The sequence below is a fragment of the Acartia tonsa genome, chromosome 7, assembly GCF_053477335.1.
Source record: "Acartia tonsa isolate MP-2025a chromosome 7, ASM5347733v1, whole genome shotgun sequence".
Lineage (NCBI taxonomy): Eukaryota > Metazoa > Arthropoda > Copepoda > Calanoida > Acartiidae > Acartia > Acartia tonsa.
This window is the reverse complement of record NC_137266.1, coordinates 33,184,924-33,209,520: the sequence shown is the minus strand read 5'-3', so window position 1 is coordinate 33,209,520 and position 24,597 is coordinate 33,184,924. Positions and strand designations below refer to the sequence as shown.

Genomic DNA, 24,597 nt, shown 5'->3' with positions numbered 1-24,597 from the left:
CTGATTTTTTTAAAATTGAGATGTAACCACTAATTTCGAACTGATTAAAAAAATTGAGGGGTATTTTTTTTTTTTTTTTTGAGGATGGGGGTGTCCCATGCCATCCCCCCAAAAAATACCCCTGAGGAGTAGAATCCGTTCGGTTCAGTAGTTACCGAGATTTTAAGAGACAGACAGACATTAAGCTACTTTGAATTATTAGATAAAATACTTTTAATGCTTACTTTCAGATCTGGTAGCATATCAATGGATGTAGTATTTAGACAAACTTTTCTTCTTATTGTTGAAGCCTTAGAACATCAAGATATTCATAGGTAGGTAAATAAATGTTAGTTTTAAAACTTAGCTACTCCAACATTATTTTTTTCGTTTGCTTTAAATGAACAAAAAGAACGTTTTTTAACGCACATAACCAATTATATAAAGTTGTAAGTTTTTTTAGTAGCGAAGCTACTCTATAATTCACTTTGTCCGTCCGTCAGTCCGTCAGTCCGTCAGTCAGTCCGTCCGTCAGTCAGTCCGTAACGCTATGGGGGAAATGGGATTTACTCAGCTCCTATAAATGATAGAATGCTGAAATTTTTTGACAACATTCCCATCATTAAGGAGCACAATTGATTATAAAACATCATTTGCGGTCGGACCGATTTTTAGCAGGTTTTAGGCTATTTTTATATTCTTCACATTTTTCTCCATATCTTCAGTGTTTATGGTCCGATTTTCAAAATTTTTTCAGTTACAGATATCAAAAATAAATTTCCCGTCGTTTAAAGGAACAACCATGAAGGCCAGACTGCCTTTTTAGCAGGTTTTAGGCTATTTTTATATTTTTCACATTTTTCTCCATATCTTGTTTATGGTCCGATTTTAAAATTTTTTTCAGTTATAGATATCAAAATTAAATTTCCCGTCTTTTAAAGAAAACAATCTTGACGGCCAGACTGCCTCTTTAGCAGGTTTTAGGCTGTTTTTTTTATATATATAACATTTTTCTCCATATCTTCAGTGTTTATAGTCCGATTTTCAAAATTTTTCAGTTGTAGATATCAAAATTAAATTTTCCGTCTTTTAAACAAAATAAGCATAACGGCCAGACTGCCTTTTTGGCAGGTTTTAGGCTATTTTTATATTTTTAACACTTTTTTCCATATCTTCAGTGTATATGGTCCGATTTTCCAAATTTTTTAAGTCAAGGATTAAAAAATTAATTTTTTTGTCGTTTTAATAAAACAACCATGACGGTCAGACTGCCTTTTATCAGGTTTTTGGCTATTTTTATATGTTTTACATATTTCCCCATATCTTTGTTTATTTTGATGCAATTTTCAAACTTTTATGGGATATCAGTATCAAAATAATTTTTCCCATTGTTATGAGCATCTTAAATATAATTTACTTTGACCATCGTCATCATGCAAAATAAAACAAGGTTTCATGTTTATTTTATTCAATAAATCTATTCTTGATTTTAGTAAAAACCTTTGAAATCTACCTATACGTATTCCCATCGACGATTTTTTGTGCTTCGCTACTTATGGATGTTGTCATCCTTGTTTGTATGTAGATGAAGATATCGATAACTACTGAACTAATTGAGTTCTCCATTTTAGACGTGCTTCACATATGTTTTAAGGTGTTAAAAGGCTATTTTTTTTATCAAGTCTTGGTATGTTTTTAGGCTATTTTTCTTCCCTACTCTCTTTGAATACAGAGCCGGTAAACCTCTAGTTGTTAAATAAAATTCTTAAAGAATATTATTTTTTCTCGATTTTAAATATTTTTTTAATAAAACCGGTTCGAAGCCCTGAATTAAATTAAGTGTTCATATTTGAATTGTTATAAGAAAATTAAATAAAAATCAAACATTATGCTTATTTCTTTTTTATTGACTAAAATAATTACACGCAATAGTAATATATCTTGTTTAATTGTAAAATACAAAAACAATGATGCCATGTTAAGTTAATCTATTTTATAACGTAGTACCTAGAGTTTTTTAGTCTGATCTGAATCTGGAGATCTCGGAAAAATTGGTTGATATCTGTCATACTTTTTTAGGGAATCTTTACTAATATCATAATGTGATTTTAGGCTATTTTCTTGACCTCCCCTGGAGGCTAGGGACAACGCAACTAGTTGTTGTATATTGTATATTTTAAGACTTGATACGCTGATAAAGGATGAGTCTATTGAGTCAATAGAAAGCCAACAAACTGATAAGAAAGTGGATGTATCCAGTAGTAAAGAAGGAAAGGGTAAAGTTGCAGATAACAAACCATCAACATTCATTAAGAAAACACATAGAAGATCAGTTAGTTGTCCAATTATTCAGGTATTTATATTTTAACGTTTAACGTTTAAAATAATAACTTTCTCGTCAAATTTTTTGAACATAAGAACTTAAACCATAGTCACCTAAAAAGTAGATGTTGATATTATTATAGTTTAATTAAAGTTTGTTTTAATCCAAAGAATCAACCTTTTACATAATATGATGATTATTTTAAGTTGAGATGGTTAACATATGATTGATGAAAAATTTGCGAATTTATCAGAAATGTATGTTCATTTTTGCCCATATATTTGTGTACACATTTCCCGTTACTTCCACTGAAAGATTAGCATAAATGATTTATTTAGGAGGGAAATGTCACTGAAGAAAATACATCAAAGCTGGGAAAAGACCACCCGGATGGAGAAAATAAACTATTAGATAAGGTTACAATCAGTAATTTTAATAGTGTAGCTACTTTATAAATAGGATGGGTCCCTCAGTTCGTTTGACGGAGTAAACTACCTTTAATTGCAGGGATGAAGAGGACATTTCTCTGTAAATTACACTAGTACCTAGTTTTTTAACAACTACATCTTATTTGTTGGCTCAAAAACTGTAAGTAGTTTTATTGAATTGTTAAAAACTATAAGTGTCCAAATTTTTTAACCAATAATTTAATTTTTGGAATGTGTAATTTTGTTTATCATTATTTGGGATGTATATTGATTTATCGTCCATTGTCTCATCCCTTTAATACTTTCGTTAATTGCCCATAAATTTTGATGTTGAACATTACCTTATATCAAAATATAAATTGCTCAGAATCAAATTGCATAATGGAAATCTCATATCATTAACAATGTCTTCACTTCTAAGAAAAAAGTAAATATGTCTATTTATAATATCTTATCTTAGGAGACTGATAAGATATTAAATAATCTGATGCAAACAGAGAAGCTGCAAGATCAAACTGAAAATCAAGGTTGCATAAGTAAGGTAAGAACTACCATTTGTTGTATCCTGGAGATAGAAGTTGTATTTTAAGTAGCAAAGCTACTCTAAAAATATTGTATGTTCGAACGTTGGTGACAAGACCCATCTATAACTTTCAAGACAAGACTAGTGGTAATATATAAATATTATTATTTTATTAACATTTTCAAACAATAGTTATTTATTTGTTCCTAAGACTTAGGTGTTTAATACGCAGCTTTTTGTTGCTGCGCTATTTAAGGACTAAATGACCTTTTTATGTCTCTAATTGATAATTTACATTATTTAATACTCCATTTTTTAGGACAACTTTTTGAAGGTAGAATTAACAACATCTTCACCTGTTGAAAAAAAGAATGAATTTTCAAAACCTTTACGTGGACACAGGAAAACAATATGAATATGGGTTGGGTATTATTAAAAAAAAAGAGACTACATCTTTTATCCTTTAAAAACTATTGTTTATAACAAAACAGAGAATAATCTTTATCTGAATTGACAGCTTTTTGGCCCTTATTAGAAAACAAAAGCAAGTCTTCCCCTAAAAAAAGTTGTATTTTTCCTCTTGTAAAGCAATATAACCTAAATAAGTGGTCCAAAAATTCGCAAATTAAACTTTTTTAAACAAGAATTTTTACTCATGAATTAGCAGATGAAAACACATTTATTTGTTTTTTTTTTAACTATTTGATAACATAATCTTACCATGCAAAATATTTTTACCTGCTTAATAGGTATTAAATAGAATTTTGGAGATATTTCATATTCAAACTTATTATTCTATTGCATATATATTCATATTGTTATCTGTAGGAGGGGAGCATCTGATTCTGGGCTTAGATTCTGTAGGTCCCCAGAACCAAGGACGATCACATACAAAAGTGATGAGCTTAATTCCAGTCAAGAGATTAAGGTGGATAATTTTAAGGGCAAAAGATCTGTAGTAAACTGCTGCAGTTACAGTAAACAACTTTTTGCACCCTGTTACTGTCATATACTTTGAAGGTAGGGAAACGACTACAGGATTATGTAATCAACACGAGACATTATATCCTATCATAATCCAGCATCTTTAGCTATGAGTTCAAACGCGTTCAATTTGTTGATAATTGTTAAAGATTTTAGCATTATAACTTAAGATTTTGTTGATATAAGATTCCGATTGCATTGAATTAATATTTAGAGTAGGGGGAATGTCTTGGCACCAAAACAGGCTCAACGTATTGCCATGCATAAATAAGATTTCCAGACATTTTGCCATCGATAATTATTTTTTGCCGGGTTCCTATTTAATTTCTTTTACTCGGTCCTGAATATTAAGTATATTACAGAATAAAGGTCTAGCCAATGAAATGTGTTGGTTTTTTATCTCAGATTTATTGAGGGATAACATTGTCATGATGTATTGTGTTTGAATTCATACACATCTTATTTTGATCTCTGGAATATCATTATAAATAAAAATCTTATACTTTTGTTTAAATTTCCAGGGAACGTGGAGTGAGGTAATGCCTGCAAAATTGGGAACCTATCACAAACCAAAGGCCAACCAATCCTTAGTTTCTTTCCTGTCCGAAACTGGAATAGCTACTAGCAGTAGGGTAAGTTGACTTTTTTTATATTTAACCACGTCAATCAGTACATTTTATGTCTGCTGTTAGTCCTAAAACAAGGAAAATTATGACTATAAAAAGCACAGCGATAATATTAAAAAAGCGAGATTTATATTCACATGTATTAACACTTGCTATATTTAAGCTACTTATTTGTCTAATACTTTCTTCTAGTGGTATATCCCTCTATCCAGTTTTTTATTTTACCAGGGATCCAAAATAATGACAAACAAAATCAACTTTCTGTAGATCAAAATTAGTTGTTGAAAAGATTGGACATTACTACTTTAGATCTAACCAATCACAATTCGATAAAGTATCTTAAGTTTTTGAACCAACGAATAAGACAACGTGTGGTACAATGTTTTCTCCCTCCCTGTCTTTTACTGTCTCCGTACCATTGAATTTTTTCTTAGTTCAATATTTTAACCAAGTTTTTCAATAATTATCTTATTTGTTAACTGGCTCCGCTATATTAAAAACTAGCGGCTACGCCCCTAGAGGCCTCTAGGGGGCACTTGAGGAGGAGAGAGTCAAATTTAATAACCCAATTTCTTATTTTAAATTTTAAAAGAAAAAGAATTTTCATTTTTTGGGGGGTTGGGGGTGTTCCACCCCGCAAAAAATAGTTATAAACCTTCCCGGGACCTATGAGAAGCTACCCTGTTAAGGAGAACCCGATCGGTTCAGCGGTTAGCGAGATCCTTCAGTACAGACACACAGACATCCTGTTACTTTAGTATAAGGATAAATATTCTTGTTTAGGGTAGAAAGGCACAACTGGATAGAGAAAATGCACACTTTGTTCTCTCAGAAGCTATGATTGGAACCTTAGAGCATATGAGCTTTGACACGAGGTAATTGTTTTTATTATTTTATTGAATATCAAGAAACAAAATAGTTTGCATATGACTCTCTTTGTCCTAAGATATTAAATACATTTGATTCATGTTGTTTATTTTCATTTCACATGACAATTTTGTGATAAAATAAATTTTATGTTTAATAGTTTTAAACAAATGTTTGTTTTTTTACCATTTTCTTCAGTAAAATATTGAACAGATTGTTTCATACTTCTTCGCTACTTGTTAATATGGTTGTTTTTGTTCTAGTATGAGAAGTATTGAGGAGGGAGAGGAAAGTGATGAAGAAATAAGGTTAGGAGGTTTCACACTGAGTACCTTGTTGAGCAGAGAACTGATGACCCCACCTTTTTATTTTTGGAATTAATTTTTAAAAGGGGGAAGGGGGGTAGTTTTTCGTTTGATATCATAATTGGAATAATAAGGAATGATATCATAATTTTAAAAATTGACGTTATACTTTCCGTTTTTCCGATTTAGACAATGACAATGGGTAGGTACCCAAAAATTAATCCTAAAAGGATTCCTTTTGCTATCCCTATGTTCGTCTTCATGTTCAATTATTTGTAGGGAATTAAAAGAAAGAATGAGACTGAACCATGCAGCCTTACAACAATCCCAGTTAAATAGAACTGATGACATGCCAAATATTTTAAAACCTCGTCAGGTACATGGATAAGAATCGTAAAAAATAATTTGAAAAAATTCCACCGATTCCGGTAGTTTGATGGGGTTTGTACGTCTGTACATAAAGGGGAGTGACTAGCCCTTTTTCCCATTTCCTGGACGCTAAATCTTGTTCTTACGGTTAAACTTTAGTTCATTTTGTTGAATAATCTGCTTTTTACAAATCCAAATCCATGATTACTATTAGAGACCAAGGCTACGTCGACCACGAAAAGCTACAGAACGACTGAAGTTATTAAGTGATGGCAGGACAGATACGGCTACTACAGACCAATCCAACAGTACGGACTGTAACAGGTTTCATATTTTTTATGAATTTTAATGCCCAATCAAATGCACTTCGGTTAATTGATAATTGTACTTAGAAAAATACTCTCTATTCTAACTTCTGTTGTTTGGTAGCATTTACTTTATTTAAAAGTTAGTATGTTTATCAACCTATTTTTAAAAAATACACTATTCGATTTTAGCAATCATTTTCAATTCATTTTGTCTAAAAAAAATATAGGTATGAGACATTAGAAAACAGCAAATATGATCAAAGATATTAAACATACATTTATATAGAACAATGTCACAAATTATTTTGAATCTTATTTTAAATCACCAGAAAATACAAATGACCTTTATTATATCAATTCATTATATAACTATTGGAAGTTACTATTCCTGTTAATGTTATTTATTTTTAAGGCAACAATATTATTTCCTTTATGACTTAGAAACCAATTGATATCCGCTAGATTAGAACCGGTTCTAAACCATACTGAAAAATCATGTATCGTGTCTTATATCCAGTTTTCTACGAATATAAAAATGTACAATTTCTGTTTAATCTTATAATTTTTAAATTTTAATATCCGCGAAAAGCTGTCCATAATACGATGCGATAAATAACTATTATTTGATTAGTGATGAGAATTGTTTGAGTGGAGAAGAGTTAGACAAAGTTTTGGATTCCAATGACGAAGAGTTTAGTTTATTTGAGCCTGGTTCCAAAGATTTTCTTAAGGATATTCCTCAAGGATCTGCTGAAAGCATTGCGCTGTCATTATTGGGTAAGTTTTATTTTTTTTTTGGGCAAATTCATGTTGTCCGTTCGTTTGTCTGTACTGTTGCGAGGTAAAAGTAAAGATAAATGGCTGAATTTTTTAAAATGTTCCTCAGACCAATGAGCATCTTCACTTAGTTTGTAAGTTCGTTGGAGAATTTTAAGTTTCTTTTTGGTAAATGTCATTAACACGGCTGTTATGAGAGACAGATTTCTCAAAAAGGTAGGTTTTTATTATTGTGAAGTCATCTTTATCCTTTATAAAATACCATTGTTAACAAGATAAGTGGTGTTATTTTAAATATGAAATGCAGCTATGACAATGCACATTGGGGCAAATCAACCAAAAAGGGGATTTAATTATTTAGTAACCTTAAAATTCATCTCACAAAAATTTCATTTTATACTTTTTTGTAGGTAATTTAACAACAAACAAATTTGCTTTTTTGTTTTTTCTGTCATTTGAAAGGAACATGGAGATAAAGGTCATTTTATGAAGGTAGATAGAAAATTACCAGATTAAACCCTCCCAAAAATAGCCCCACCTTACCCTATCCATCTATCTATCCATCAATCTATCCATCTATCTATCCATATATCTATCTATCTGTCTATCCATCTATCTATCCATCTATCTATCCATCTATCTATCCATATATCTATCCATTTATCTATCCATCTATCTATCCATATATCTATCCATCTATCTATCCATCTATCTATCCATCTATCTATCCATCTATCTATCCATCTATCTATCCATATATCTATCCATATATCTATCCATCTATCTATCCATCTATCTATCCATCTATCTATCTATCCATCTATTTATCCATCTATCTATCCATCTATCTATCCATCTATCTATCCATCTATCTATCCATCTATCTATCCATCTATCTATCCATCTATCTATCCATCTCTCCCGGGACTTATGAGAAGCTACCCTGTTAAGGAGAACCCGATCGGTTCAGCGGTAAGCGAGATCCTTCGGTACAAACACACAGACATCCTGTTACTTTAGTATAAGGATGATATTATGATTCTTGTTTACTGTTTATATGTACACTAGCGGCTTCGCCCCTAGCCTCTAGGGGATTTGCCCCAAGAGGTAATTAAACAAGGATGACAACATCAATGAAAGAAGCTAAGCTCTGAAATGGAAGGACAAACGAACATTAACACTTGTAAAGTGTCAGAACTGAATATTAATGCATGTCTATACAAAATTGTAATTAAAACTGATTAAATACATGTTACTGTTTAAGGACATACTGACGTTTTTAGGACTTGATTATAGAGATGCTTCGCTTATAACAATAGACGTTGAAATAGGAATCAGTATTCAAAAAATCAGATGAATAGGATATTTTTAACATTCAAAACCATTATTTGTTGTCAAAAAAGTAAAAATCAGCTTGTTATAAATGGATGTACGGACTTTCTGGTAACGATTATAGAGTTGCTGTGCTTTCTAAGTCGTACCTAACTGTTGTAGAAATCAGCATGAAAAGTTTGAGATCGATAGGACAATTCTAGCCTGTTTAAGTTAAGTAAAATAGCTAACTGTACCAGACGTACGGACGGACCGACCCTAATTATAGAAATATGAAAAAATTGAGGGAGATTTTTATTTTTGAAAAAAGATCTTTAAACAACCACAGGACCAGTAGATATATTCCCTGAAGAGTATAATCTAATCAGTTTAGTGGTTAGCGAGATCTTAAGAGATGGGCGGACAGACAAACAGACATCAAGCTACTTTGTATTATATATTAACACCTAGGGATCTAAGGAACAAAACAATAACCGATTAATATGTGCATCCCCAATATTGATACATATTTAATAAATTATATTACAAAATTATTTGTCTGTAGATGACAATTAGTGGTTGAAAAGTTTTGACACTCATCTTAATGAACCAACCAATAAAAAAATAATTAAATTTCCTGAAGTTCTTATGCTAACGAATATAAAAACGTTATTATAAAACTTTGAAGTTTGGGGACTAGTGTAATTAACAGTACCCTCCCTTTCTAAATAAAACTGCTGACTTTAAACATGAATACCCTGTAACTACATAATTTAAAAACAAAGCATTGCCAATAGACAGACAGAAGACTACTTGCTAATTCCAATTTAGAATGATTATAAGAACCTCACGTTATTTGCATATTATTTTTACCTTTCCGCAGTGAGGTAGGGGACATAGGGCTGTTTATAACACTAGTCCCCAAAGTTTTACAGTTGTGTGTTCAAAGGTTTTAACTACTAACTTTAATCTACACAAGGGGTAGTTTTGTGTATTATCATTGGGGATGTACAACAATTTATTGACCTTTGTCTTATCCCTTTAGATCCCTGATATTTGAAATAATCTATAGAAACGATTATTTAGTTACATTAAAACATCAAACATAAAGAGGTTTAGATTTAGGTTTAGCCCCCCCCTCCCCCCCATCATTTAGTGCAATAGAACTTGAAAATATTTATTATTAACTTTAATTCTAAGTCAGAATAAATATTTCCCAATATGTCTATGTTTTTGTGTCTTTTATTTATTTGAATTATATCTTAAGTTTTGACTTTAAAAGCGCATTTAAACGCCTTTTCTTACAAGCTTTTCGTGCACCCACGTTCAGAAAACGGGCTAAAAACCCCTACGGGGGCGCGGGGGGGTAAATGAAACCAGTACTGGCGATCAAAATATGTCTTTGGGTAATCAAATATCGTTTTTTTAGCCGGTGGCAACCTGTGAAAACATGTTTCCTCTTACTGTCTTCTTAATTGTTGATTAAAAAACAAACAAATAAAAACTAAAATCTTGACTTCAACTAGAATTATTTAGGACTAATTTCTTCAATTTGTGTTTTTTTCTTTTATACTGTCAAAATATATGTAATACATGACTCGTCAGAAGTTATTTTGTCTAATTACGTTAATTCTAAGAGATTTTATAATACTTTTAAAATTGTTGGTGAAACACAAAAAGTATGCCTTTTTCTGTAAGAAAATCTTTGCATTTCTTGACTTCCATGCATTAGAATGCTTACTTAAAAAGCGTATTTTTACGATTCCTTTGAAATCTGATGTACATTGGGTATGATAATACTCATAGAATGTTTAAAACTTGATTTGGAGGTGGTGAATTGTTGCCCCTTGTTGCCCCTATGTGCAATGTAATAGTATTGAAAGTAAAAAGGAAAAGTTAAGTGTAATAAGGAAAATGGGGATATTTAAAGATAACAATTATTTACAAATTACTATTTTCTTTCCTTATTATAAACTAGCGGCTACGCCCCTAGAGGCCTCTAGTGGCACTTTGAATGTTTTTTTTATTTAAAATATCAAATTACAGAAATAATTGGTTTATGTTTCGTTGAAGTCTCTTTTTCGGGAGGGGTAATTTTTTTCTAGGGGCGATTTCTCCTGAGAGGGTGGTGGTACCCTCCCCCAAAATAGTTATAAACCTTCCCGGGACTTATGAGAAGCTACCCTGTTAAGGAGAACCCGATCGGTTCAGCGGTAAGCGAGATCCTTCGGTACAAACACACAAACACACAGACACACAAACACACAGACATCCTGTTACTTTAGTATCTATAATACAAAGTAGAACGATGTCTGTCTGTCCGTCTGTCCGTCTGTCTGTCTGTCCCTTAAGATGTATGTATGTGTGTATGTAGCCTTGATTCTCTGAAGTTAGGATTCAGATGCACGAGGAGATTGGAGGTGAGAATCCTTTGACCAATCCTAGATTGGTAAGCTTCACGCACAGCTGAGTGTATTCTATGTTACATTACAAGCTGACCCGCAATTCTCGTGGAAGCTACTCAATTATTACATCACCGTGGCCTAGAGTTTAGGCAGGTGTTCCATATTAAGCCACCCTAATTAATGGCACTCTCATATGAATGAGGAGCATGGACGAGGGAAAGCACGATTACAGTTGCTTGATAGGTAGGATCCTAACTTTCTACAAATCTCCCTCCTTACAACCTAAGGGCATCACAGGGAAGGTTGCGTGATTATATTCTGACAAATTGCAACAGCATTTGTCATCTGAGTGCAATATCTATGAGGGGACTTGAACTCAGATTTTCCCAACAACAGCGTAGTGCGCTAACCACTACTCCATGGGACACCCTTAAGATCTCGGTAACCACTGAACCGATCGGATTCTACTCTTCAGGGTATCTGCCTATTGGTCCTGTGGTGGGTTTAAGCTATTTTCTTGGGGGGTGGGACACCCCCAACCCCCCAAAAAACCAAAAAATCCCCCCCCATTTTTTTTTTTTTTTTTTTTTTTTGAAGGAGATTTCCATGGTCCTTTACGATTTTCGCCATAATTTTTTTTTTTTATCACCTCTTGGGGCAAAGCCCCTAGAGGCTAGGGGCGAAGCCGCTAGTAAGGATATAACGTAGGTAATAAAAAAAAGATTAATTGACAACGATCCTTTAAAAATAGTTTCTTTTCTATATAATGTATTTAAACTGCAGTGATTTTATTTTGATAGGCCAAATAGGAGCAGGGAGGCTTCCACCAGCTGATCAAATACCCTGGCTTGTCACAGAACAGGTTAGAACATGTTTTAAATTAAAAAAGAAAATCTTTTCATATAAAAAACTTTTTTTAAAAATTTAAAAAATTAGCAATTGTTCTTGAGTTTTAAAACCTTTTTAATCCTTGAAAATTCTTTCTATGTATTCTAGAACAATGTACTGTGAAAAGTTATTATGCCACACTTTATGTAACTTTGCTTATTTTGTTGCGTTTTCCATTAGATTTTCACTAGATTTTGGCTAAAAGTAAAAGAAAAAAAATCAGCTGTTGTATAAAGAGCTGAGGTATAATGAATCTGTGTTGATTTGGAAGGGCGTGTGTTTGTCTGTCTACATAAAATTAAGCATGTTTTAGCTGTTTTTTATTTGATTTTCGATATTTTTGGTGAAGACTAGTAAAATTAAAATTGAACTTTTATAAGATTTGTTCGACTTTTATTTAATGGACAAAAATTCCATCTTTTTTTCTTATGTTTTAAATCATAATTTTATGGTGAAAATTAAATTTGTAAAAGCTTTAAATTGATGAAGGGGCGACTGAATTTTTTTTTGTGAGTTTCAAAGAATTTTTTCTGGGGGGGGGGGAGCGCCATTGCATTTACTTACTATCCATTTTATAATATAAAGGATGCTCCACAACAGCTGTTGCCACTTCCAGATTCTTTACCTGTTGATCCAGATGAAGATTTAAAGGTAAAAAGAAATTTTATCTAACTATTCAACTCCTGGCATATAGAAGCTCTGTATTAGGATTAAGAAAATAGCCTAAAACCAAGCTTTGAAATAAATAAAATAAAACCATCCAGAGACCTATATAAAGCTTACATAAAATGGAGAATTCAGTCAGTTGAGTTGTTATCGAAATCTTAAGCTACACACAAAAAACTTTAGGTACTACTATATAATAGGATAGCGGACGAACAAAACGAGTAAATAACTATAGATCATCTTGTTTAAAAAATAAAAGATAGATAAAACAAAAACTATTTGTTATGCCTTATGAACTTTTAAATATGCCCAGACATGTTGTTTTATCCGCTTTCGAGATCATAAGTAAAAGAAGGACAAATAATTAGAAACTACCCTTTTTGTATTCAGGGAGCGACAGAGCTACGTGGTAACTTAGTTTGGGCACCTCCGAGACCACAACTTGTGCTAACAATACAAGAGAAGCCAAGCAATAGAAAGGTATTTGATTTTTTTCAACTTAACATCTTGACTTGTACATTTTGGTTATTCGTTAAAATTCTTGAAATTGCTGTGCAGCATGTCTTAAAGAACAATGAACAATACATATTAGTACAAAAAAACAGGAATTGAAGAATGATGTTTGGTTTCACCGTCAGCTTGCACAGATATCCGTACACCCCCATTTTTCTTTAAATAAATTGAAAATATGGCTGAGGGAAGGGAGAGTAATTTTTACTATACCTAACCCCTGCAGGGGTCTCGAACCCTGGGGAGTTACCATGTACCTAATAAAACCTAATCCAACTTATCATAATGTTAATTACAAACCAACAAAATCTCCAGTCCCCACCCTACTTGTTTTCAATTTTCTCAAATAAGGGCTTTTCTGTGCTTGACTAGGCACTTTTAGGGTAATTGCCTTTATGTTTGTACTCTCTGATTTTATCAGAAAGATTATGGTTACCTCTCTAGTCATATTAATACTGTGGGGGCCATTTTTTCGTTCATTTTCCATAAAATGTTGTTTGTTACCGTTAGTCAAATTCGCCTATTGTCAAACAACTCCTAATTATGATCAAGATATTTTCTTTAATTTTAGACAATGATGTGTCAACAAAGATGGCAATGTGCTGGATGTGCTCTTAGGAATATTTTTAAATCACCAATTTTCACCATAATTTAACCGGTTTTAATTAAAAAGGAAATCTATCTTAGGAGCCTTAAAAATTTCTTAACGAAAAATATAGTTAAGAGTTAGATTAATATGTTTATATGATGAGGCATTAAACACGACAAAATAGCCAATATTTTGATATTAAAGTAATTATGTGGCTCTTTAAAAGGATTCAAAAATCCTTTGAAGAAATATTTTTTATGAAAAAAAACATGTTCATTTATATAAATGCATTTAAATCAAGTATTTGTAGCAATTTCCAAATAATAGATTCAGACATTTTAATGAGAATTTGATTCTACAGAATTTATTATCGATATTTGTAAATTATTGCTGATTTTAACAATTATTAGAGTTGAGGAGAGGTATAGCAAATCTTTCAGATTTTGTCATTATCTTGGTAAGAATTAATTTGAATTATTCTTTATTAGCGGCTACGCCTCTAAAGGCCTCTATAGGCACTTGAGGAGAGGGGAGGTGTAGGAATCGACTAAACATTTTATAAAGGGGGGGGGGGAAATGTGGTGACTCGTCACACGACATACCAGCAATTTTATTTTGGGTGCTACTCCCTTAGTTTTAGAGATAATTGGATGAAATCTTTTGGGCTGGGTCACTAATTACCCCAACTATTGGTATCTTTAAAAAAAACGGCGGCGAGACCGCCGCTCCCGCCGCCCGCCGCCGTTTTCCGCCGCCACCAAAAAAAAATTTTTTATTGCATTTCTCGCCGAATTAGGCAATTTGGAATCATTTGAGACCATGTTATTTTTTTCAAAAAATTTTCCCCTTACAAGCAACCCTTCGGGGGGACTTAGTCATTTTTTTCAAATTCTCGTTTACGAAGGTATATCTTAAATACAGTATGCTATTCCTTTAGTTTTAGAGATAATTGGATGAAATCTTTTTGATTGTGTCACTAATTACCCCAAGTTTTGATATCTTTAAAAAAAACGGCAGCAGCACCGCCGCTCCCGCCGTCCGCCGCCGTTTTCCGCCGCCACGAAAATTTTTTTTTTATTGCATTTCTCGCCGAATTAGGCAATTTTGAATCATATGAGACCATGTTATTTTTTCAAATTTTTTTGGGGCGGTGGCGGAAAACGGCGGCGGCGGATGGCGGGAGCAAGGTTGCTTGTAAGGGGAAATTTTTGAAATAATAACTTGGTCTCATATTATTCCAAATTGCCTAATTCGGCGAGAAATGCAATAAAAAAAATTTTTTTGGTGGCGGCGGAAAACGGCGGCGGACGGCGGGAGCGGCGGTCCCGCCGCCATTTTTTATTTAAATATTTTTTACTGACCTACCTAAAAAGATTTTGTTTCAATATCTTTAAAAGCACAGGAGTAGCACTGAATTTAAGATATACCTTGATAAACGAGAATTTGAAAAAAATGAAAAAAAAGTCCCCCCGCAGGGTTGCTTGTAAGGGGAAAAATTTTTGAAAAAAATAACATGGTCTCAAATGATTCCAAATTGCCTAATTCGGCGAGAAATGCAATAAAATTTTTTTTTAGGTGGCGGCGGAAAACGGCGGCGGGCGGCGGGATATACCTTGATAAACGAGAATTTGAAAAAAATGAAAAAAAAGTCCCCCCGCAGGGTTGCTTGTAAGGGGAAAAATTTTTGAAAAAAATAACATGGTCTCAAATGATTCCAAATTGCCTAATTCGGCGAGAAATGCAATAAAATTTTTTTTTAGGTGGCGGCGGAAAACGGCGGCGGGCGGCGGGAGCGGCGGTCCCGCCGCCGTTTTTTTTTAAAGATACCAATAGTTGGGGTAATTAGTGACCCAGCCCAAAAGATTTCATCCAATTATCTCTAAAACTAAGGGAGTAGCATACTGTATTTAAGATATACCTTCATAAACGAGAATTTGAAAAAAATGACAAAGTTGCTTGTAAGGGGAAAAATTTTTGAAAAAAATAACATGGTCTCAAATGATTCCAAATTGCCTAATTCAGCGAGAAATGCAAAAAAAAAATTTTTTGGTGGCGGCGGAAAACGGCGGGAGCGGCGGTCTCGCCGCCGTTTTTTTTTAAAGATACCAATAGTTTGGGTAATTAGTGACCCAGCCCAAAAGATTTCATCCAATTATCTCTAAAACTAAGGGAGTAGCACCCAAAATAAAATTGCTGGTATGTCGTGTGACGAGTCACCACATTCCCCCCCCCCCTTTTAGTAATAAAAAGTAAAAAAAAAATCGGGTGATGGGGACATTTTTTCCTAGGGGCTATTTCGGGTATAGTCCCTTTCGTGGCAAAGCCCCTTAATTGGCGATATATAATGTCGTATTTTCACAGTAGCTTTTTATATTGTCCCGTAGGGTTAGGCAATTGGCCCCGCAGGGTTAGAGCCCCCCGCAGGGGCTAGAAATAGGAGAAAAGCTACTTTGAAAATACGACGAATCGCCCCTTAAGAAGCGTTGCCACGAAAGGAACTATAACCGCTATTTCTATTGGGAGGTTGGTGGTACTTCCCATAAAATAGTTATAAACTTTCTCATGACCTATGAGAAGCTGTAAAGAAGAATCAAATCGGTTTGGCGGTTAGAGAGATCCTTATTTACAGATAGACAGAAACACACATACACACAGACATAAAGACATCCTGTTACTTTTGTAAAATGATTATCTGATAACTTTTATTTTGCTACAGGTAAATATTTCTGCACTGGATGCCATGAAAATCAACTTGCAATCATACCAGCACGCGTCATCCAGGTAAATCTTTGAGCCAGATTTAGCCAATCTTATTTGTGTTATCTTAGATATCTTAGAAAAGTAAATATATTTAGGACTGGGATTTCAAGAGGTATCCAGTGTCCAACTTTTCTCTTGAAATTTTGAAATCTGTTTACACAGAGAGATTGTTCAATATTATGGATCTTAATCCAGGAATGTTAAGGTAATATTTAATATTCATTTTTGTCAACCCAATGAATAGTAATTACAATTTCCTCACATTTTTGAGCCAATGAATGGTGTTTTTACACAAAGCACCTTGTTGCCCCCCCCCCCCCCACCCTTCTCCAAATTTTAAAATAAATTAAGAATAAAGAGGGTAGATTGTTTTTGTATTACTTTAGGCCAGGTTAGGTTATATTGAGTAGCTCTGCAGGAATTAGACAGAAAAAAACCATCTCCCCATAATTTATTTCTAAAATAAGAGGTGTTAGGGTTGAGTGCTCAACAGGCACTCTGAGTAAAAGCTTAGAACGTATTTATAAACTTTGAAGACCAATCTAGTTTAAAGCTCAATATTCTCTCCAACAATGCTAAAAATCAATTTTATATTTTTAGAAAAGTGGAGAAGTTGAAGAGTGTGTGTAAGTGTCGTCATCAGCTGGGAAAGTTAAACAAGTATATTATCAACTGTAAACATTCTCAAGATCTTATTGACAAGGTAACTAATATAAGGTCCTTCTAATAGCTTCGCAGTTGCTTCAATATGGTACCCTACTCTTATAAGAAATTTAAGATAGGAATCTCTTATTTTTAGAGATAATGGACGGTGAATTAATATACATCCCCAATGATGATAAACAAAAATAGATTAAAATGTTTTAAATATAATAGGGATAATGGACGGTGAATTAATATACATTATACATCTCCTATGATGATAAACAATATTACCCCATCTATAGATTAAATTATTGTTTGTAAAGCTTGGACACTATTAGTTTTGAACCAATATAAATATAATATCTAAACATCTTAGCCAAGCCTTTAGAACAAATTATAACTCAATAATCTGTAGAAAATTGTCTACAAAAATGATGAGATACATGATTTTTCAGTATGGCTTAGAATCCATTCTAAAATGTATTTAATTTAGATGGAAAACTACGTGTGTCAAGAACCCCACCTTTTCTCCGTGCAAGAATTATTCAGCACTAAATTTCAAAAACTTGGATTAACACTCAGGTTTAGTAAATATTTAACTTTTTATACCTACTACTTTGGTTACCAGTATAGTTTTTAGCAGGGTGTCGGAGCCGTTTAATTTTGATGCGGCTCCGGCTCCGCGGAGCCGTATTTGGAAATACGGCTCCGGCTCCTACCTTAAAATTAATATATCAATTTTTTTTCATTATTGAATTTGATAAAATAATATAAAATATTTTGCTTTTATTTGATTAAAGCTATATAAAAGTAGAAGGATGTGTGTCTATTTGTTAAGTAACAATAGTTTTTCAGTTTATTATATGGAAATAGACCGTTGCCAAATTATAATATTACTTTAAAAAATCATTCTTAGCTAGTCCGGAGCCGGAGCCGTTTTTAACGAAAAATACGGCTCCGGATCCGGCTCCACCAAAATTGTTGCTGCTCCCGGCTCCGGAACCCTGGTTTTTAGTCCAATTTCCCTCCCTCCTTGGTGTAATCTCTTAAAGCTTAAAGCTTCTTATCCCAAGCGATAAAACCAAAACATTGTTTTCTTTTTTTATGTTGTTATTGCTATTAAAATGGACAAAAATATGAAAACTAAAAAATATTCAGGACCATTATTGGAGATGGATTGAGACATGTACAGTCATGTCAGCTATGTCAGGTAAAAACAATGAAATTCTATTTGAAACAGACAAGAATAAACGAGGCTTTCAACAATCCGAAATACGGAGAAACATTTATAACAAAATAACTGTTAAGAAAAAAAAAGCTGGCTTTGAAAGTCCGAACCAGACACCATTGTATTGTAAAAATTCACACGTAATTACATTTTAATCTTCTTAAATGGTTCGAAATTAAAAGAGCAACTCAAACATGCCTTAATTTAAGACTCGAATCATTTCAGGGAGTAAGGGAGGGGACAATGGGCAATTAATTCAATTTAAGAGGGTTCGCTGAAAAGCAATGAAAACCAGATTTATCAAGAAAATTTTACCAAAATTGTAAAGGGATCATGGTAACCTAATTTAGAACAAAATTAGTTCTAAGAAAAAAATCATTTACTTGAAAACTAAATTATCAACACATCACTATGTAGTAAACATTCTGTAATTAATCACTAGAAAAATCTTGTTTAGAACTACCTCAACCCTTCTGATATATTTATAACTGGCCCCTAAATTCAAGCGGTTCTTAGATTATTTAATACATAAATATCACAGTAGAGTTTCTATACATGAAAAGACATTTTCTTGGGAAAAAATATTTGTTAAAACCAGCGATAAATAACAAACTTTTCTGTCTGCATATTCAAAACTAGCTCAGCTAGTTAGCGGGGCATTGATGCGCAAGTCCCCAAAATCAGTAAGAATCCGCTGTATTCGTGCACATTCCCTTTAAGCCAGTCCCCAAAGTCTGAGACTCCTTAAAAATTGAATATTCGATCCATTGTCCTCTCCCTTACTCCCTGCAATCATTTAGTTTTTCAAAATGATCGATGAATATATCATAAATAAAGAAAAGCTTATCATTAAAATATTAAGGGGGGGGGAAGTTTGTACACTTATAGGAAATGAAATTCAGTACCAAAGTTTGGGAGGGTCGTATGGGCTTGTTTTTAAAGTTATCAACCTAATTCTTTTTGTAGGCTCTCTTATATGACTTGATATATACGGAAAACTTTGAAAATTGAATTTCGGTACTTTCCTTCTAGGGGCTTGTGGAGCAAAAGACCCCCCAAAACACTAAAAATATGAGTTCTGACCTTATTTTTAAAGATATCGGCCTGATTTTTTCTTTATAATACTTTTTTAACATACCCGAATCAACGAACCATTACAGATTTCATTTTGGGACTTTCCTTCTAGGGGCTTGTGGAGCAAGAGACCCCCAAAACACAAAAATATGAGTAATGGGCTTATTTTTGAAGATATCGACCTGATTTTTTTTATAATACTTTTTTAACATAACCGAATTAACGAACCATTACAGATTTCATTTTGGGACTTTCCTTCTAGGGGCTTGTGGAGCAAGAGACCCCAAAAACACAAAAATATGAGTACTGGGCTTATTTTTGAAGATATCAACCTGCTTTTTTTACATAAAAATAATATTTAAACATAACCGAATCTACGAACTAGGGTTGGGCCGGATACTTTTTTGGCCGGATACCGGATATCCGGCAAATATCCGGTTATCCGGCCAAATTACCGGATATCCGGCCGGATAACCGGCCAAATTACCAGATATTAAAGAAGCAAAAAAAAATTTCATCAGAAATCTTATATAAATTTACATAAAGTTAAACTTGTTCAGAAAAAATGTACTTCTAGCTTCAATAATAAGAAAATTATAGCCATTTAAAATTTAAAAAGCAGAGATTTTTGGTGTAAAGTATAAAAAATTATAGAGCCGGATATCCGGCCGGATAGTTTCAATATCCGGTATCCGGCCGGATATTGAAAATGGCCGGATACCCGGCCACACCGGATATCCGGCCCAACCCTACTACGAACCATTACAGATTTTATTTTGTGACTTTCCTTCTAGGGGCTTGTGGAGCAAGAGACCCCCAAAAATCATAAAAATATGAGTTGTGGGCTTCTTTTTTAAGATATCAACCTGATTTTTTATATAAAAATACTATTTTAACATAGCCGAATCTGCGAACCATTACAGATTTCATTTTGGGACTTTCCTTCTACGGGTTTGTGGAGCAAAAGACCCCAAAAACACTAAAAATATGAGTTCTGAGCTTTTTTTTTAAGATATCAACCTGATTTTTAAAAAATAATACTGTTTTAACATAACCAAATTAAGAAAACATTACAAATTTCATTTTGGGACTTTCCTTCTAGGGGCTAGTGGAGCAAAGATTCCAAAAACCACTAAAAATATGAGTTCTGATCTTATTTTTAAAGATATCAACCTGATCTTTTTAAAATAATACTTATTTAACATAACCGAACTAAGAAACCATTAAGGATTTCATTTTGGGACTTTCCTTCTAGGGGCTTGTGGAGCAAAAGACCCCCAAAACACTAAAAATATGAGTTAAGAGCTTATTTTTTAAGATAACCTGAGAACTCAATTTATTTTGTTTTGGAGGTGTTTTACCCTACTTTCCCCTAAAAGGAAAGTGCCAAAATGAAATTATTAGTGGCTACCTAGTTCAAACATGTGAAAAAAGTTTTCATGAAAAAAATCAGCTCAATATCTCTAAAAATATTTTTTGGGGGTCTTTTGCCCCACTAGCTTCTAAAAGAAAAGTCCCAAAATGAAATCTGTAATGGTTTCTTAGTTCGGTTATGTTAAAAAAAGTGTTCCTGAAAAAATCAGGTTGATATATTTAAAAATAAGGTCAGAACTCATATTTTTAGTGTTTTTGGGGTCTTTTGCTCCACAAGCCCCTAGAAGGAAAGTCCCAAAATGAAATCTGTAATGGTTCATAGATTCGGTTATGTTAAAATAGTATTTTTATATAAAAAATCAGGTTGATATCTTTAAAAATAAGCTCAGAACTCATATTTTTAGTGTTTTTGGGGTCTTTTGCTCCACAAGCCCGTAGAAGGAAAGTCCCAAAATGAAATCTGTAATGGTTCGTAGATTTGGTTATGTTAAAATAGTATTTTTTTTATTATATAAAAAAATAAGGTTGATATCTTAAAAGAGAAGCCCACAACTCATATTTTTATGATTTTTGGGGGTCTCTTGCTCCACAAGCCCCTAGAAGGAAAGTCCAAAAATGAAATCTGTAATGGTTCGTAGATTCGGTTATGTTTAAATACTATTTTTATATAAAAAAAGCAGGTTGATATCTTCAAAAATAAGCCCAGTACTCATATTTAATTTTTGTGTTTTGGGGGTCTCTTGCTCCAAAAGCCCCTAAGAGGAAAGTCCCAAAATGAAATCTGTAATGGTTCGTTAATTCGGTTAAGTTAAAAAGGTATTACAAAAAAAATCAGGTCAATATCTTCAAAAATAAGCCCAGTACTCATATTTTTGTGTTTTGGGGGTCTCTTGCTCCACAAGCCCCTAGAAGGAAAGTCCCAAAATGAAATCTGTAATGGTTCGTTGATTCGGGTATGTTAAAAAAGTATTATAAAGAAAAAATCAGGTCGATATCTTTAAAAATAAGGTCAGAACTCATATTTTTAGTGTTTTGGGGGGTCTTTTGCTCCACAAGCCCCTAGAAGGAAAGTACCGAAATTCAATTTTCTAAGTTTTCCGTGTATATCAAGTCATATAAGAGAGCCTACAAAAAGAATTAGGTTGATAACTTTAAAAACAAGCCCATACGACCCTCCCAAACTTTGGTACTGAATTTCATTTCCTATAAGTGTACAAACTTCCCCCCCCCCTTACCACTTTAGGCTCGTGGATATATCTGTGAAGGATGTCACAACAACGACATTATCTTTCCTTTCCAGGTAAGCTTATTATCTACCTAATGATTAAGTGGCAGGATATTTGTTTGTCTATGCATTTATTTTATGAGAGGGTGCGGGAGGAGTTCTAACACTTTTGCGTAAATGACAATCAAAAAGATGCCTTTTCTGTTTTATAAGTTGACCTCCAACTCTTACTCCCTGTTTACGCAAAGGTGTCAGAACCCCCCTCCCTGTATCCATAATATTTGCTTGCTACTTCAAAATAAACTTACATAAACTTTATAAATAAACTTAAAAGAGTCATATTAACTGATGTTTTTATTTGAGGCTGGTATTTATGAATGTGGAGTGTGCTACAGCTGCTACCATAAAACATGTTTCAATCCAGAAAAAGATGTTTGCTCCAAGTGTACAAGGTACTTGATTTTATATTTTAAAAAAGCTTATTATATTTAGAAAATGTAAGGTCAAAATAGGAAAATTATTGTTTGATTTCGGTATATTTAGATTGGTTATTATTTACTGAATATTCAGTGTTTTTGGTGGATTACAAAGGGTTTTTATACTTTTTTTTGACTCACCTATCATTTTTTTTTCAGACTGCAAAAGAGGAGAGAAAAGTGCAAAGAGTCGCTAACAGATGATGATTAATTTTGAAAAATTCAAAGAGCCACTCACAAATGATGATAAAGATTATTTTTGAATTGGAAAGAGGTTACCTATTATAAAAAATAATTAGGTAGAGAATTTTTTTTCTATTGGAAAGAGTTGCTCACATATAATGATTACAGAATATTTTTTTATTGCAAAGAGTCGCTTCGCTTACAAATAATGATCAGAGAATATTTATAATTGCAAAAAGTCGCTCACAAATGATTAGAGAATTTTTTTTTCAATTGCAAAGAGTAGCTTATATAGTATGATTAGAGAATATTTTAAAATAACAACAAGCTATGAGAGGATAATTAAAAATTTGCAAAAAGTCGCTCATAAATGATAACTAATTAGAGAATATTTTTTTTACAAATGATTAAAGAAGAATATTTTTAATATTGTGATATTCAGAGATTTAATGACGAAAGGAGATCTATTCTATTATTAATTTTGTTAGTATTGAAAAGGATAATTAAATTACAAAAAAGAGATATATTTGATAATACTATAAGACTTTTTATTTCTTTTACTTTCATCTCCCTTCATTCTTGTTTACATGCTTGAATTGTAATAATATCAGGGATCTAAAGAAATAAGCCAATGGCTGATAAATTCCCTATTATGATACACAAATTACCCCTTCTGTAGATTACAATTAGTGGCTGAAACGTTTGGACACTCAATGAACTGACTAAAATACTTTAAAAGTCCCTAAAGTTGTCGAGCCAATGAATAAGAAAACATTATTATAATACTTTGGGGATTAGTGTAATAAAAAGCTCAATATCCCCTCCCTCCCTGAATAATATGCTGAGTAAAAAATCATGATATCACCATATGTACTATTTTATTCATACAAAATGATATTGTCAGGAAAACTTACTATCTGGCCATTAGACATTGTAGATTAGAGTGATAGTATCTTTTAAATCCTTTTGATTCTTAGAGGTTCTGTTCTTTTGAAATTACTTCATGTGGTAATCCTTTTTGATTTTCATCAAACTACTGCAAATTTAAAAAAAAATGATGGACCAACTTTTTATTCTCGTTATAGTTGTATTCTATTTTTTAGTGCAACCTCTTAAATAACAAATATACCCCTATCAAACCTATTTATCCCACTCCCCCCAAAAAAGGAAAAAAATATTTTAATTCTCAAAAGGTAATTAAAATATATCTTCCCCCTTCACTCACCCCTCCCCCCCCCCCCCCCCCCCTTGTACAGTCTATGGCCACAGCCGCCAGTGTTTAAATTAAAGTACTTGACAACAACTTTAACACGATTCTATTCATATTCTCTTATCGCAATACACCCCTTTTAAACTAATCAAAGTACATTTTAAAAATGACATTACCTAATTCAGTCTACATTGAAATATCAGACAGTAAACAGAGGTTAAGTATTCAGTAAAAGATTTTTTATAAGGGACATTTCCAACAATATGGAGCATAATCAACTATAAAACATCTATTGCGGTTGGACTGATTTTAGACAGCTTTTTAGCTGCTTTTATGTTTTTGACATATTTCCCCATATCTACAATAGAGTTTTTGGTTGACAGTAGCAAATTTAAATTTCCCGTTGTTCCAAGGTATTTTATTTGTTCAAATTAAGGAGGACAGTAGCTTTTTTTTATTTTTACATATTTCCCCAAATTTTAGGTGTTTTTCGTCCGATTATAAAAATATTTGTCGATGGTAGTATCAAAATTAAAGTTCCCGTTGTTCTGAGCATCAAATCTG

At 32.9% G+C, this 24,597-nt stretch overlaps 1 protein-coding gene across 2 annotated transcripts in view; it reads left to right on the top strand.

Annotated features, from left to right (window-relative positions):
- Rubicon (run domain Beclin-1-interacting and cysteine-rich domain-containing protein rubicon) overlaps positions 1 to 23,998 on the top strand; it is a 28,976-nt gene extending 4,978 nt beyond the window's left edge. The window contains exons 6-30 of one of the 2 annotated variants that reach the window (XM_080165995.1): positions 231 to 314; positions 2,161 to 2,332; positions 2,641 to 2,718; positions 3,191 to 3,271; positions 3,573 to 3,652; positions 4,079 to 4,181; positions 4,759 to 4,869; positions 5,647 to 5,738; positions 5,994 to 6,038; positions 6,315 to 6,411; positions 6,619 to 6,728; positions 7,344 to 7,489; positions 12,006 to 12,067; positions 12,679 to 12,744; positions 13,150 to 13,239; positions 13,841 to 13,887; positions 14,269 to 14,315; positions 16,575 to 16,639; positions 16,714 to 16,823; positions 17,219 to 17,321; positions 17,757 to 17,845; positions 18,422 to 18,473; positions 22,183 to 22,239; positions 22,528 to 22,616; positions 22,800 to 23,998. In XM_080165995.1, coding sequence (XP_080022121.1) covers positions 231 to 314; positions 2,161 to 2,332; positions 2,641 to 2,718; positions 3,191 to 3,271; positions 3,573 to 3,652; positions 4,079 to 4,181; positions 4,759 to 4,869; positions 5,647 to 5,738; positions 5,994 to 6,038; positions 6,315 to 6,411; positions 6,619 to 6,728; positions 7,344 to 7,489; positions 12,006 to 12,067; positions 12,679 to 12,744; positions 13,150 to 13,239; positions 13,841 to 13,887; positions 14,269 to 14,315; positions 16,575 to 16,639; positions 16,714 to 16,823; positions 17,219 to 17,321; positions 17,757 to 17,845; positions 18,422 to 18,473; positions 22,183 to 22,239; positions 22,528 to 22,616; positions 22,800 to 22,851 — 2,128 coding nt within the window. In that variant the 3' untranslated portion in view covers positions 22,852 to 23,998. Of the gene's footprint in view, positions 1 to 230; positions 315 to 2,160; positions 2,333 to 2,640; positions 2,719 to 3,190; positions 3,272 to 3,572; positions 3,658 to 4,078; positions 4,182 to 4,758; positions 4,870 to 5,646; positions 5,739 to 5,993; positions 6,039 to 6,314; positions 6,412 to 6,618; positions 6,729 to 7,343; positions 7,490 to 12,005; positions 12,068 to 12,678; positions 12,745 to 13,149; positions 13,240 to 13,840; positions 13,888 to 14,268; positions 14,316 to 16,574; positions 16,640 to 16,713; positions 16,824 to 17,218; positions 17,322 to 17,756; positions 17,846 to 18,421; positions 18,474 to 22,182; positions 22,240 to 22,527; positions 22,617 to 22,799 lie in introns of both variants that reach the window. The other variant, XM_080165994.1, reaches the window with a different exon arrangement.
- The last annotated feature ends 599 nt before the right edge of the window (positions 23,999 to 24,597 follow it).